Below are 15,525 nucleotides of genomic sequence, written 5' to 3' on the forward strand. Positions count from 1 at the left end.
TGCTGTGGTCACTCACCTTTGAACCTGTCATCAGAGTCACTCTCACTCTCACTGTTGTCATCTGGAGGCAGACATGAGACAGACAAGAAGGTTTTCTACGGGTCAGAGGGCAATTTCACAAACGTGTTTATGTCACAAGATGGACGCAGTGCAAACTCTATGTGGGTGGCTTCGACGCAAATATATACTCACTTATCTGGCCAGTGGAGAAAAGGAATAAAGAGAAACCTTACCTCTCAGAGATGCAGTCTCAACATTGGACATTGACAGCTTCTTCAGCCTCTTCTTCCCACGTTTAGTGCAGTAAATGGAGTTGATCCTCTGGACCAGCTGTAAACAGAGGGAAGAGGAAATTCTCTGTGCGGTGATCTGAAATTGTTATTCTTTTGATCCTAAGTATAGAAGAAGTAGGGGTGTTCCTGGCCAAAAGTAATAACTGTCCTGTGCTTTAAGGGTTACTGAAAAGCTTCAATGCAAGTTCTTGAGAAAAAGTACCACAAGAGAAATCCAAGCAGTAATAACGTGCATGGAGGCACTGTGTTTTAAAAACGTCTTGTCCAAACTGAGAAATTACAAGTGATCCAGAACTGACATGGTCCTTACAGACATCTGAGCTGGTCTGTGAAGCAGGAAAGGAAAGAGAACACAGTTGGAGCTCTGCAAGGACTTAGTGGAGGTGTTTGTGTAGGATCTAGTAGTGTGTACCTTGGGGATCCTCCAGTGCCTGTGTGAAGCTAGGGTATCACTGGTGCTACAGAGGCTATCATCCAACAGGCCACAAGGTGATGGTGACCCACCCCGCTGGGGGAGAAGCAGCATTTCATCGTGGCTGTAGCGTTTGGACAACTGTGACATCCGGTGGCTATTCCTTTCACTCGGACCAGGGAGGCGAAGGGACTGGCTACTGGGTTTGGAAGGCAACTAGTCAGAGAAAAAATAATATAGAAGCTTTATTACATTTCATTCATTCATTTGTGAGGTTTCATAAATAGTTATCCCAGTGCATTAATTCAAGACATTTTCTTAGTTATAGTTACATAATAATCCTTAAGGTTTTCATGAAATGAAATGGTTTAAAATCCAGTAGTTTTCAGTGATCGTGGCTAGGTCCACCATTCCTGTGCTGGATTCAAATTGGCTCCTAAAGCACAACGATCATGTATGCATGTAATCCTGTGTTTCTAATTTTATCTGATTCAGCCTCACTGTTTACTGCTCACTCTCTTTACACTGTATCAGAGCTGTATTAAGTAACTGCTAATGCAAATCAAACATTACAAGTTTTCAATCAGGGGAACACAGGGTGGCTTTTATTGTGAAGCAGTCATAGGAAACCCAATGCATTTGTCTCAGAGGTTGACAGCGACAACTTATCAAAAACGTGTCCATAAAACAAGACATGGTCACTTCAAATTGATACGTTCAAGTTTAAATATTGCAGGGAGTAATGGAACAAGAAGGAGTAGCCACAGTAAGCTGTTAGAAAAAGAGCTGCATGGGCGACGTGCTTAACACCTCAAACTCCTCACTTTGCTGTGCCCTGCTGTTGTGTTGGAAACAATTGGCATGATGGAAAAAAGCCAATCATTGACTGACGTCTTTATTAAAACGACATGAGTTTTTTTGAATGAACTATGAACAGATCCAGAAGTCACTCCTCCATTATATCCCTGATAAAGTAGCTGCTCAATGAGTATTTGCTGGAGTATTAAACCCTTTTATATAGAGAGAGGATAAGGTGCTTTTGCCTTTAAGTGAGGAAGCCAAATGTGCAGATGGGCCTTTCTGTGGAGAATCACCAGGTCTAAACATATCAAAGCGATTCCTGTAGTGACACAAATGAGGTGTTAGACTATTTAAAAGATCTTGTCCAGGCACTGACACCTAGTAAGGAGATTCACGCCACCACAGGAAAACATATGTGTTATGTTTACTACAGAAAAACACATCAGTGTTGTTGATCCCAACAGGCATATGACTTACCTGAGGTGGAGCGTTCAGCTTGCTGTCCATGGTGGTCCACAATCTGTTGCCCTCCAACAGACAAGACTTCCGACCCAAACTCTTCCGCTTTAGGTCAACATCCTCATATGGGTTCTCTTTCTCTGTGGGGATGAAGTAAGTATTCAGTGTGGCTCACATATAATGTCAGCAGTAACTGTCCATAGACACAGTATATTTTCAACAGAAGACAGATGAAGCTGTGGGGTCAAAAAGGGTAAACAGCGTTCAGTAAAATGTGTCAGGGGCACAATAGGGGCACAATGGGGCCTCCCTATGGTTAGTCTGAAAAGAGATGAGTCAGGAAAGGTAAGTCAAAAGTCACTCCCAGCTCGCTCAAGTGAACTCCCTTTTTTTTTTTTAAACAGTTACTGTTGGCACTGGGCCCAGTAGGCCCCACAGGCCCCAGTGGGCCCAGCTGAAACTTCTGGACACACCACTGCTGGTGAGTCACTATCCAGGCATGCCAACTGTCTGCTGTGAGAGGTGGACAGGAGGATCATCTTCTTAGACTTTCACTTCAAATGTTCAAATGTATGATTAGAATAATCTTTGCAACACATGTTTTTTTCATTCTTGGAAAATACTGAAGTATATGTTTGTAAAATATCCAGAATATAACACATGGCATTTAACACCATGCCATGTGCTTAAACATCTTGTGGAATTACAAATAAGACATACACAATAAGAAGTTTAAAGTAAAAAAAAAACACAGCTGTTTACTGATTTTAATGACTTAAACATAAGAAAAAAATACAATGCATCACTGTACCTCAAGAAGTTACAATAAGCCCATACTTTGCTACTGCTCTATTATGTACTTCAGTGAATAAATGATAGCAGAAAAAGAAATGAAAAGGAACATTACAGTGTGCTGTACAGCTCTCAATGATGTCACCTGGCAGAGGGCCAACTTAAATAAAGAGAAAACTTGTGTAACACCACAGTCCATGTCTATTCAGACATGTGTTCTGAGAATAGCTTTTTGGCAAGGTCTGAAAAAGGTTGTGAGAAAGTGAAAAAACCACAGTGAAGAATACAAACAGAGCCAGATGGCATCGAAATGCATGAGGGGAACTTTTAAAAGAAAGAAAAGCAGTGTTATCTGTCAGTAGAAAGGGAAGGAACAAAAATCTATTTGGTAGCTGTGTTCCTTCCTGAGTGCATTGGTGGAAAACTTGATGAACTTAGCAATGAACAATGAATGTGTGTTTTAAAAACATCTTAGAATAACCTACAGGCAGAGCTTTGTTCAGTTATCTATTTTTAGGTTAATTATTGAACCTGTCTGAGGTAGATACACACACCTGTGCACACAAACGCAGCCAATGTACATTGCCAGGGATCTTTAGAGCATTATGTTGTGTCACACAGTAAATTAGCATACTTGAGTGATTTTCTGTGCATCATTAAAGCTGAGGAGCAGAATAAGAGGGTTTAGTGTGACCCCATGTTGTGCTGCAACTCCATTAAACTGAAGCAATACTGTAATGAGAGCCTGCTGGGAAAATGATATGTCTGTATAGCTGCTTATGTACTGGAGGGTACTAATCTACTCCTCTGATTACAAACATCCAGATCTCTGTGTAACACACCCTCAGACACACAGTATTATGAAGAGAGTGGACACACCTCGGTTGCACACTGTGATTTTACATTTCTGTGTATACAATGGGCTCTCCAGGCAGGGCGAGGCACAGAACAAACTATAACAACAACGTCAGTATCAGCTTACCCCATGAAGGGGACCAGCTACAGTATAGCGGCACCCGCTAAACCCATTCAGTCGTAAACAGAAATGTGCACGGGATGAAAAAACAGGTTACAGTTTTGTAAAAACATTTGGCGGCACCACAAACCATATAGTGTGTCCATCATGAAGAGAGTCTGCTTGTGACCACACTGGAGAAAGTGTGTAGGAGAATGCACATGGCAGATCATAGGTCCAACTGTATATTTAATGGTCTAAGTGTGTCTTTAACCGAATCTGAATCACTCACTACATGTACCAGACAGTCACCCAGATTTATTCACACAAATAAGAGCAGACAACACTTTAACAAACTACATCAGCGAAGATAACACAAAGCTGGGAGTTTGAAGACCGAGACTCTATTATGCAAGCAGCTGAATCATCGTGTTAGCACAGGGTGTGATTCATCTGCCTTTAAACAGATCACTCATTAGCACTCCATTTAGAGACTCCACTAGTCAAAAGTACTTAAAACAGCCCTCTAATATCACAATCAATCATTAAATTGTAGTAACACTGTAGCATGGGTTACAAATGACTTGCACTTTTAAGGTAAACAAATGACAGCAAGCACGGGTGCCAAAAACCCAAATGGTGTGAGCGAATGTCCTACCTAGGCGGCTAAGGAAGCCAAGATGTCTTGGGCTAAATATGTAGGGACTTCTGGTTCTCTGTATGAAACCTAGCATGCTTGTTAAAATAGGGAAGTAAAGGGACCAAAACATGGCTCATCTTCTGCTGTGGCTGCTTCTCACATGGATCAACTGACCTATACTTTGTGGTGGTCGTGGAAACCACTGCTCTCCTCCATTAGTACTCGAGTTGGAAAGCTTTGTTAAAATACTTACAAACTTACTCAGAGACAATGTCTTTGTGAGGAACAAACAGAGATTGGCAAAAGCTGCGTCTCCAAACTGCAAACTCCACGCTCACAGTGCTGGGTGAACAATGGGGGCCTTGTTGGGATTCACATGAAAATCAGTCATGCCCTGATGCTCTCTCGCTCTCTCTCTCTCTCTCTCTCTCTCTCTCTCTCTCTGAGGCGGCTGCACATCCTCAGCTTAAAAACAAACGCTGATGAGCATGACGCTGATAACTGATTCGAGAACAATGCATCTACTTATAGAAATACCATGATGTAATGTAATACTTGCTTAAGATCTTATTTGGTCACTGAGCATTTATCAACAACAATATTTCAGAGTGTGAACACATTTTACTGCATCTGAAATCCAAGCTCCATCATGAGACTCACACTGACACACATTTCCACCACATTAAGTTTGCACTGGGGGAACTGGCAGTTGGACTGGAGAGAAGGCCTGAGGTTATTTGCTAGTGGAAAGGAATTTGGCTCTTCAACATGTCCAGCATTTCACACACACACATTATCTCAAAAAACATTTAAGTCGATCCTGAAATACACGTGTTGCTTGCAAAGTTGCAATGTGAAAAGGTACATTCAAAATTTAGTAACAAAATAAAGATCTTCTTTATTGTAAATTTGATCTTACAATTGCAAAATTGTGGCTATTGCTGTTAACAATGTCTTTGTGGACAAAAGAGTTTAACTGTGAGAGTTCAGTTCTCATCCTCTATGAATATGTGTTAGTTGAGTGTGCATAGCAGTGGGAAATATGTACACAACCAGTCAATCTTTATAGTAAAAATAAAACCTATACAACCACATGCTATCTATTTATCTTACGCTCAGGTTGAGCATCTACATGAGGCAGATGCAGGAGGAGGAGCTACCCTCACAATCTTATGACATTAGGCTATGCTGCATGGGGCTATAAATTCAATTAATTCAATTTTATTTATAGTATCAAATCATAACGAGTTATCTCAAGACACTTTACAGATAAAGTAGGTCTAGACCACACTGTATTATTTACAAAGACCCAACAATTCCAGTAATTCCCCCAAGAACAAGCATTTAGTGTGACAGTGGCGAGGAAAAACTTCCTTTTAGGCAGAAACCTCGAGTGGTGAGAAAAACTTCCTTTTAGGGAGAAACCATGGACAGACCCAGGCTCTTGGTAGGCGGTGTCTGACAGTGCCAGTTGGGGGTGTGATGAACAATGGCAATTATAGTCACAATAAAGATAATGGAACTATGACTAGAAATAGTAGTTGTTGTTGTAGTAGTTCATGGCGTAGCAGGGCACTGCAGGGTATAGTAGGACATAGCAGGGCGTGGCAGGGTACTGCAGGGCATAGTAGGGCATAGCAGGGTGTAGCAGAGCATAGCAGGGCGTAGCAGGGTGTAGCAGGGTGTAGCAGGGCATAGCAGGGCGTAGCAGGGTGTAGCAGGGTGTAGCAGGGTGTAGCAGGGTGTAGCAGGGCATAGCAGGGCGCCGAGCAGGACCACGGCGACAGCTGCAACCATGATTTTGGTGTCACCCTAATCTTATCACTTTCAATACAAAATCTGACTGTCTTCGATCACTGTTGCATTCACAAACCATGAATTTCCTCTTCGTGAAAAAAAAAAGATTAGGAACATAGTCATAGATACAAAATCTGTGTCAAAAATACTTAGTCATAATGCTGCAGCGTATCACCTTTAATGCCTTATCTGGACTTTTGTAAAGCAAACATACTGTCACTGTCTCGCTTATATCCAATGTCTACAATTACATGATTTCATAAGTATGAGTTACATTGAACTGTATTATTTTAATTAATGATTAATCTGATGATTATTTCCTTGATTGATTGAAAAATCCATCCATCCATCCATCCATCCATCCATCCATCTTCGTCCGCTTATCCGGTGTCGGGTCGCGGGGGGAGCAGCTCCAGCAGGGGACCCCAAACTTCCCTTTCCCGAGCAACATTAACCAGCTCCGACTGGGGATCCCGGCGTTCCCAGGCCAGGTTGGAGATATAATCCCTCCACCTAGTCCTGGGTCTTCCCGAGGCCTCCTCCCAGCTGGACGTGCCTGAACACCTCCCTAGGGAGGCGCCCAGGGGCATCCTTACCAGATGCCCGAACCACCTCAACTGGCTCCTTTTCGACGCAAAAAGGAGCAGCGGCTCTACTCCGAGCTCCTCACGGATGACTGAGCTTCTCACCCTATCTCTAAGGGAGACGCCAGCCACCCTCCTGAGGAAACCCATTTCGCCGCTTGTACCCTGGATCTCGTTCTTTCGGTCATGACCCAGCCTTCATGACCATAGGTGAGGGTAGGAACGAAAACTGACCGGTAGATCGAGAGCTTTGCCTTCTGGCTCAGCTCTCTTTTTCGTCACAACGGTGCGATAGATTGAATGCAATACCGCACCCGCTGCGCCCGATTCTCCGACCAATCTCCCGCTCCATTGTCCCCTCACTCATGAACAAAACCCCAAGGTACTTGAACTCCTTCACTTGGGGTAAGGACTCATTCCCTACCTGGAGAAGGCATTCCATCGGTTTCCTGCTGAGAACCATGGCCTCCGATTTAGAGGTGCTGATCCTCATCCCAACCGCTTCACACTCGGTTGCGAACCGATCCAGTGAGTGCTGAAGGTCGCAGGCCGATGATGCCATCAGGACCACATCATCTGCAAAGAGCAGCGATGAGATCCCCAGCCCACCAAACTGCAACCCCTCCCACCCCGACTACGCCTCGATATCCTGTCCATAAATATTACAAACAGGATTGGTGACAAAGCGCAGCCCTGGCGGAGGCCAACCCTCACCTGAAACGAGTCCGACTTACTACCGAGAACCCGGACACAGCTCTCACTTTGGTCATACAGAGATTGGATGGCCCTGAGTAGAGACCCCCCTCACCCCATACTCCCGCAGCACCTCCCACAGTATCTCCCGGGGACCCGGTCATACGCCTTCTCCAAATCCACAAAACACATGTAGACCGGTTGGGCATACTCCCAGGCTCCCTCCAGGATCCTTGCGAGAGTGAAGAGCTGGTCCGTTGTTCCACGACCAGGACGGAATCCGCATTGTTCCTCCTCAACCCGAGGTTCGACTATCGGCCGAACCCTCCTTTCCAGCACCTTGGAGTAGACTTTACCAGGGAGGCTGAGAAGTGTGATACCCCTATAATTGGCACACACCCTCTGGTCCCCCTTTTTAAAAAGAGGAACCACCACCCCAATCTGCCACTCCTTTGGCACCGTCCCAGACTTCCACGCAATGTTGAAGAGGCGTGTCAACCAGGACAACCCCTCCACACCCAGAGCCTTGAGCATTTCTGGACGGATCTCATCAATCCCGGGCTTTGCCACTGTGTAGTTGTTTGACTACATCAGTGACTTCCGCCTGGGAAATCGACGACAATCCCCGTTATCCTCCAGCTCTGCCTCTAACATAGAGGGCGTATTAGTCGGATTCAGGAGTTCCTCAAAGTGCTCCCTCCACCGCCCTATTACCTCCTCAGTGGAGGTCAACAGTGTCCCATCCTTACTGTACACAGCTTGGATGGTTCCCCGCTTCCCCCTCCTGAGGTGGCGAACAGTTTTCCAGAAACACTTTGGTGCCGACCGAAAGTCCTTCTCCATGTCTTCTCCAAACTTCTCCCACACCCGCTGCTTTGCCTCTTTCACGGCAGAGGCTGCAGCCCTTCGGGCCCCTCGGTACCCTGCAACTGCCTCCGGAGTCCTCCGAGATAACATATCCCGGAAGGACTCCTTCTTCAGTCGGACGGCTTCCCTGACCACTGGTGTCCACCACGGTGTTCGTGGGTTACCGCCCCTTGAGGCACCTAAGATCCTAAGACCACAGCTCCTCGCCGCAGCTTCAGCAATGGAAACTTTGAACATTGTCCACTCGGGTTCAATGCCCCCAGCCTCCACAGGGATTGAAAAATGTGTTCGTAGAATATCCTAAAATAGTGAAAAATGTCCATCCACAATATGCCAAAGCCCAGGTTAACATATTAAAGTGCCTTGTCCGACTAACAGTCCAAAACACAAATATATTCAGTTTGTTATCATATAACACTAAATATTCACATTCAAGAAGTTGAAACCGGAAAGATTTTATCATCATTCTATCATTATCTTTATTAATTGATTATCAAAACAAGTTGCCAATTCATTATATGTTGATCAACTAATTGATTCAACATTTCAGCTCTAAACTGTATCCTGTAAAGAGTTATCCGGGTCAGACCAGCGAGTGATTAAAGTGACATGAAGGTTCTCTCTTATGTTTTCAAAGCAGTTTCTGAACCAAATGTGCTTACCTACTATGTCCTCATAGGCATTCTCCTCTAAAGTGCTTTTGGCATTGGGTCGACTCCGTGTGCCTGTGGTTAGTGTGCCATTTTCTGTAGGTGGGGACGGAAATGAAGATAGCAGCCTCGTAGCATCCTCCGACTCACACGACTCTCTGGGAAGAAATAAAGAAAGTCAAAACATACGAAGATGGAGAAAGATGTTACATAGCTGCATACACAAAATCAAAAAGAAGGAAGATGGAGACAGAAAAGAGTAAACAGAAGAAGTCCAGATGGTGTTAAAAATAGTCCAGACGGCCGGTTTTACTTCTTCTCCACTTGCCAACTTGAAACAGAGAAGGTCGAAAGCTCTGTCGTATTCCTTAACATTTTTAAAATGAAGTGCCACTAATTATAAAACACAAAAACACCAGGATCAACATGTGCTCCAATCACAAGGGACTTCCTGTTAAGTCGCAAGTAAACATGCCGATATCTTACTATCTCTGCATAATACAAGGCGCCCATTACATGTCAAGGCACTGCGGAGCACTTGGCTACATTAGTGCAGGGATCTACAGTATGGTCATGTCGCGCCATCGACAGCTTGTGGCTTTTTAAACTTGGTCTGAAATTGCTAGAGCCACAGGAATGTTAAACACAGAGTCCAAGGGATGAACATTTGAGGATTTCATCCCCATTTTACATAGGGACAATCTGGAGAGGCCCCACCCTCAAACTGAGGACGCTTGATCCTGGGAGCTATAAGTCAAGAAGAAAAACATGAGCAGACTACAGGATACGAGATTCAGCTAATATTTAAGCAACAAAGGGGCACAATAATCCAGTGTTGGATTGCACTGGTAGTATAGTCAGGTACAGGCAAAGTATGAGTGAACTTCTTTTTGAATGAAAATATACTAGAGTTTTGCTAAGATTTTGTTTAAATTGTCAACTCTTTTTATGGACCAAAATGAATTTCCAGAAAGAATCTCACATTCCAAATGAGCTGTCAAATAAATAATTAGTTATTTTTAGTATGAGCTGCTTTAATGATCTCCTGTAGACATTTACCTCAAGATAAACCTATGATGACATTATTCAGTTTGATTAAATTAGGAAAGCTAGAGTGACAAGAACTCTGTGCTCTAATAACAACAAAACTATTGTTATTCTAAAAATGGTCTTTTAGGAAAATGATTCAAATGCAAATCCTTTACTTAAATAAAAGTTAGGAGAACCAGAGTAGATTGCTCCAACACCACAACCAGACACACTAATCAGTAACTTACAACCCCAACAAAGCAAACACTTAGCCTGTGAGCCAAATTCCTCACAAGACTATCAGATATGTAAGAAACTCTTCAAACTCCAAAGAAAGAACTTTCTGAGGGCATCTAAACAAATTCATAGTGCCCAATAAGGATGCACCAATCCAACTTTTTCAGTTTTACAGTTTCCAATATCTTAGCTCAGATTTTTCTGCAGATACTATGTACCGATTTGTTACCAGAGCTCACTTTCTCCCTAATTCCAAATCTTTATAGCTCACTGGGTGGAACTCATTTGAATAATTTTTATGCCAGGTAACATGAGGCCAGAGATTGCTGTGGCACCAAAAACTGAGTTGGCAGCCTGCCGTGACTGAATGAACGAAACATTGACTTTTACAGAGAAACTGTCTTTAGACATAAGCACACTGATATTCTCACCTGTCCTGTGTTCTCACTGGGGTGTTCCCCTCGGTTTTTACAGCTCGTGGCATGCTGGGTGCAGGGGTCGAGGGCAGAGGCGGGGGAGACTCAGAGGTTCTGTTTGGAGGTAGTCCATTGGCTGGCGACGCAGCCTTCTGGTCCCGTTTGGCATCGTACTCAAAAGTGCGTTTGGGTTTAGGTAAGGGGTTGACCGGTGTGCCGACAGTGGTCTGTTGGCTCGGTGGTTCTGGGCTCTCAGACCTGACTGAGCTCACACTGAACCTTTGTCTGAGTTTAGAGAGCTTATCCGGGACCAAAACAGCATCTGGTTCTGTGGCCACTGAGCAAATGCTGCTGCGCTTACTGGTGCATGTACTGTCCAAGTCGTCACCTATCACAAAAGACTTTTGTCTCGTCTTGTCGGGAGCATAGCAATTACTCAGATACCGTGGAGGGGATGGGCTGGGATTCTCCTTCAGGGCTTGCTCTATCTTTTGTATCCTGTTGAGGACCGCTGATGTCTCCTTCCGAGCAGACAGGGAACGTACAAATGTTCCTGAGGACTCTGTCTTGCCTGTCCTTTTCTGGAAACGGCCTAGTCCGTCTTTGTCTGAAACTCTTTCCTCTTCCTCTGTGTATGAGCATTCTGAGAAAGCTGTGCTCATCCTGCGAACCCCCTTGAAGTCAAATGTCTTCTCGCTACAGGGAGAAGAGAGGAGGCTGGGGCAGTCCTCGCTGCCCCCTACACGCTCTCCTCCTCTTTTATCAAGACACAAGCTCATCCTAGGCAGAGACACCCTTCTGCACTCCCATTCTGAGATCTTTTTGCGGATTGTGGTGGGGGGAACACCTGCTACTGAGCGGGTGAGAGAGAGGGTGCGCTTGTGGCTTTGGTTAGAGGAAGGTCCTAGTGAGAGTGTGCTCCAACTGAGTGGCCTACCATTTAGTCCATCTCCCGGAGAGAGTTCCCCTTGTGGCTCCTTCTGCTCCTGACTTTCCTGACAGGACTTGTTTTGACCTGGAGGCTTATAGATGGAGAGCCTGTTGTCCAGGCAGCTGATGCTCTTCGACTTGGTGAGACGGCCCTGGAAGTCAGTGTCGCCTGTGAGGGACTCACCACTGCAGAGGGTAGCGGTCTTGCTTTTCCAGCCAGCACGTACCAGGAACCTGCCGTCTGTCCTGACGTACCTAATCTGTTTCCCAGAATTCTCACCGTCGCTGAGGAGAGGCTGTTGGCTCTGCCCTTGACTGGCAGTGAGAACCGGACACAGGGATGTAGACTGGCACCTTGAACAACACAGAGAAAGGTGTGAACAAACATTGTAAATATTTAAATGTTTCTCTGAGATAAAACAAAACAAAACAGATAGTAATAAACCATAAGAGGTAACTATGATTTGCCTCATAGCTTCCAACAAATCTACTCAACACTGCAGCATGAAAACTACCAGAAACTCAATGGAGAACAGATGGGAAAAAACTGTAGAGTCAGCTGAAAATTCTGAATTAATTTCCAAAATCAAAGACAGAATGAAAACTTGAGCCACGTATTAAGAATAACCACAGGAATGTACTCTGTCTTTGGCAGCATGAGATTAAAAAGGCCAAAGGAAATACAAATTACATTAAAATGCCACTGTGGATTTTTCCACATAACCACACTAACTTGAGAGAAGAATCACTATGGACCTCCCACATAAAGCAATGTTCCAAGCAAGATTTATTACAGAGGTATTACCTGTAAAAGTCTCACTGCTCCTCTCTGGTCCTGAAAAGCTTTTCTAAGCAATACTAGTCGTTACAGTTGTCCCACGCTCACTGCTGACTATATCACACACACACACACACACACACACACACACATGCACTTTCTCACGGTGCTCACCTCCTTTAAGATTTCCAAAGAGAGACAATCTTTCGCTGTAGATTCCTGACACCATACTACTCATAGTCTTTCAGAAACCTTGTCATGACTTGGAAGCCGGCTAAGTCTTGCGAAAGTGAAGCGTTGGGAGATCTGATGTCACAGCCATGGTTAGAATAACAAGCGTTATGGGAGGAGGAAGCTGAGGGTTACGGACTGTGATCCAACAATGCAGGTTGGGACAGATCTCGCTTCACAGCTACCTGCCCTTCCCTGGTTTTATTCCCCCTGCTCCAGGGTGGGGAGACTTTTCTACAACTGCTAGGAACCTGCAAGCTGCATGCATGATGGATGCATCTTATCTTACCTCCCCTGAAGAAATATGACATTTTGAGATGCCGACTCATGTCTGGAACCTTTTACTGCTGGCTTGTAGTATTGTTAAGTCAAATGAATAGAGTTTTAAGCACACAATGCTTTGGACACTGAACTGATACTTCACTGAACATGATTTCGTCCTGCTTGGTTAACAAACAATAACTGAATATGATACTGTAGCTCTTATGAAGCAATTCATTTCATGTGAGTTTGGTTGTTTCACCACTGCAAAATACTGTTGCAGTGGCAAAACAACATTCTTACATATAATTTAAATTACAAACAAAGAAACATGTTTGTCGCAAGCTTGACAAATACAATCTGCCACAACAAACACAACCCCTTTTTTTAAAACAACTCAAGTAGAACTCTTCAGAAATAAAAGACATTTTGGTAACACCTTAGTCCTCCTATTTAGCATTTATAAGCAGTATATAAACATTTTTGTAACACACTATAATGTAGTTGTAAGCACATAAACGTGTAATTAGTGTACAGTATTTGACAACAATAAAAACTTCTCCTTGAAGAAAACGGTGTTTTACTGTTACTACATCAGCCTCCACTTATACAGGAGTTATAGCTGTTGATAAATACATTAATAATAAAAAATACCTGTTTACAATTACAATTAGGTAAAAGTGTGTTATAAACAATTTATTCAATGTTTATATACTGTGTATAAATGCTAATCAGGGAGACTTAAAGTAACGTGATCCCGACATTTAACTGAGAGGTACAACCTCTCATTTAAATTAATAGAGGTAGGTAGATCATCATATAATGATTCCGACCTGCAGCTTTTTGCTGCATGTCATCCCTCTCTCTCCCCTTTCATGTCTTAAGCTGTCCTGTCAAATAAAGGCCTGAAATGTCCCAAAAATATTTTTAAAACAAAATATACATCAACAGGTCATCTTTCCTACGCTATGAATGAACTAAGCTTTGATTATTAATGTAAATATAAACTCCAATCTCAGGTGAAATGCCATCAGACATATGTCATATTTGAAACCCCACCATAAGTCAAACAGACTGTATGGTTTCAAGAAGAAAATACTTTTTTAACACTCACTGATATTAATCAGCATAACACATGACATGTTGCAGTGCTTCATCGGGGAGCTATTTGTCTGGCACTTTAAAATCCTACTGGTTCGCTGCTCCCAATTAAACTTCTGCCAAGGAATATGGCCAGAGAGGAGGCGGTGTCTCTGAAGCTAAGTATCAATGGGAATGTTTTAGTAGCAACTAGACTAAACACTCAGTAATGTAATTCTAATGTCAGTAACAGTACAGTTTATTGTGTTAATTGCAGCAATTTAAATTTTTGCTCTTTGGATTGATGGCCGCTGAGGTTACAAGATGGGGAGGATTTACCGCTGTCTCCACGCTCAAACATGAGTTCACCAATGTGACAGTAAAGAAGCAATAAAAAGATAATGTAGAAGAAAATTCAAACTGGCTTGTGAATGCTTCAAACAGACTGCATCTATGTTTCATTTTATATAGCTTAAGTGCACTACATACAAGTGACTAGTTTGAACTGAATCTTTACAAACTTGGAGACTGTAGACTGATTTTATATGATCCTTGACTTGGCGACATTATTAAAAATTGCATACATGTTTGTTTATTTATTATTAAGTTATTATGTACGTAGTATCACTGTACTTAATTAATCATTAAAAAAAGTATTTGGTTGCATAGCAGTGGATTTAATCAACCACAAAAAGTCAAATCAGCCACCAAATAATATGGATTTTACAATATTATGACCTCATTTCGCGAAGATTACTCCTAAAGGCCATTTTACAGTCGCCGCAGCCAAGCTGCAGGATTTTGAGTGCGCGTCCAGAGGGCGCCTACCACTCTATTTCTTTTCAGCAGCGCGCAACAAAGCGGAAACAGGAAGCATGGACAAGTTCGGGGGTAACCGGATGCCAGGACTCTCAGAGTGACTGCAAGTCTCTCATGTAAACTTACTGGGTTAAGATGAGTTCTTTTATGGCAAATGAAAGGCTTGATCCGACAAAGTAGGTCATTGAATCAAATCGAAGCATTGACATCAATGCTGCTGCCAGTTCTGCCGTTGTTTACCTTTTTCTTTTTCTTCTAGTCCGTAGAAATAGCAAAGTCTGTATCCTTTCCTCATTAGCGCCACCTCTGTTCAGGAGAAGACTGCAACTAGTGTCGTGACCACCACGCGCAAGTATAAACAGTTACGGTGCTTCCATGACATCACACTGGCGCTCGCCAGGTCGGCTGCGGCAAGTATACCCCACGTTTTATGCTGTAAAATAAAAAGTAGACTGCATATGAAGACCTCTTAGACATAAAAATAAAATATGTGCAGAATTTTGGGGACTTTAAGGTTCTGGTAGTCTGGATAATGGTTGTAAAAATAAATCCAGTTTAGACAGCTTCAGCTGGGCTGCCCACACATACAGTACTGTACAAAGAGCTGGATGCCAGTCCCAACCCGGCCTCTGGCTTTCATTCAGGCTTCCAGGGCATGTTAACCACAGGCCACTTCCTGTTACTGACCAGGATGGAGGGAGCAGACTGCTTACACAAACAGCACTTCTACTATTATAATTTTATCATAGTCATATCATTAATTATAACTTTATCATCCATCAGCACTCGTTTATGCATTAT

The 15,525-nt window shown here is 43.3% G+C and overlaps 1 protein-coding gene across 2 annotated transcripts in view; it reads right to left on the reverse strand.

Annotated features, from left to right (window-relative positions):
• The window catches only part of dennd2b (DENN domain containing 2B), a 56,306-nt gene that overhangs the window by 20,439 nt on the left and 20,342 nt on the right, over window positions 1-15,525 (reverse strand). For both annotated transcript variants that reach the window (XM_028593725.1, XM_028593799.1), the window contains exons 3-8: window positions 10,641-11,909; window positions 8,956-9,101; window positions 1,984-2,105; window positions 706-921; window positions 234-330; window positions 17-61 (exon numbers count right to left, since the gene is read on the reverse strand). In XM_028593725.1, the coding sequence (XP_028449526.1) occupies window positions 17-61; window positions 234-330; window positions 706-921; window positions 1,984-2,105; window positions 8,956-9,101; window positions 10,641-11,909 (1,895 nt within the window). The remainder of the gene's footprint in view (window positions 1-16; window positions 62-233; window positions 331-705; window positions 922-1,983; window positions 2,106-8,955; window positions 9,102-10,640; window positions 11,910-15,525) is intronic.

The sequence above is a fragment of the Perca flavescens genome, chromosome 1 (assembly GCF_004354835.1).
Source record: "Perca flavescens isolate YP-PL-M2 chromosome 1, PFLA_1.0, whole genome shotgun sequence".
NCBI classification, from domain to species: Eukaryota; Metazoa; Chordata; class Actinopteri; order Perciformes; family Percidae; genus Perca; species Perca flavescens.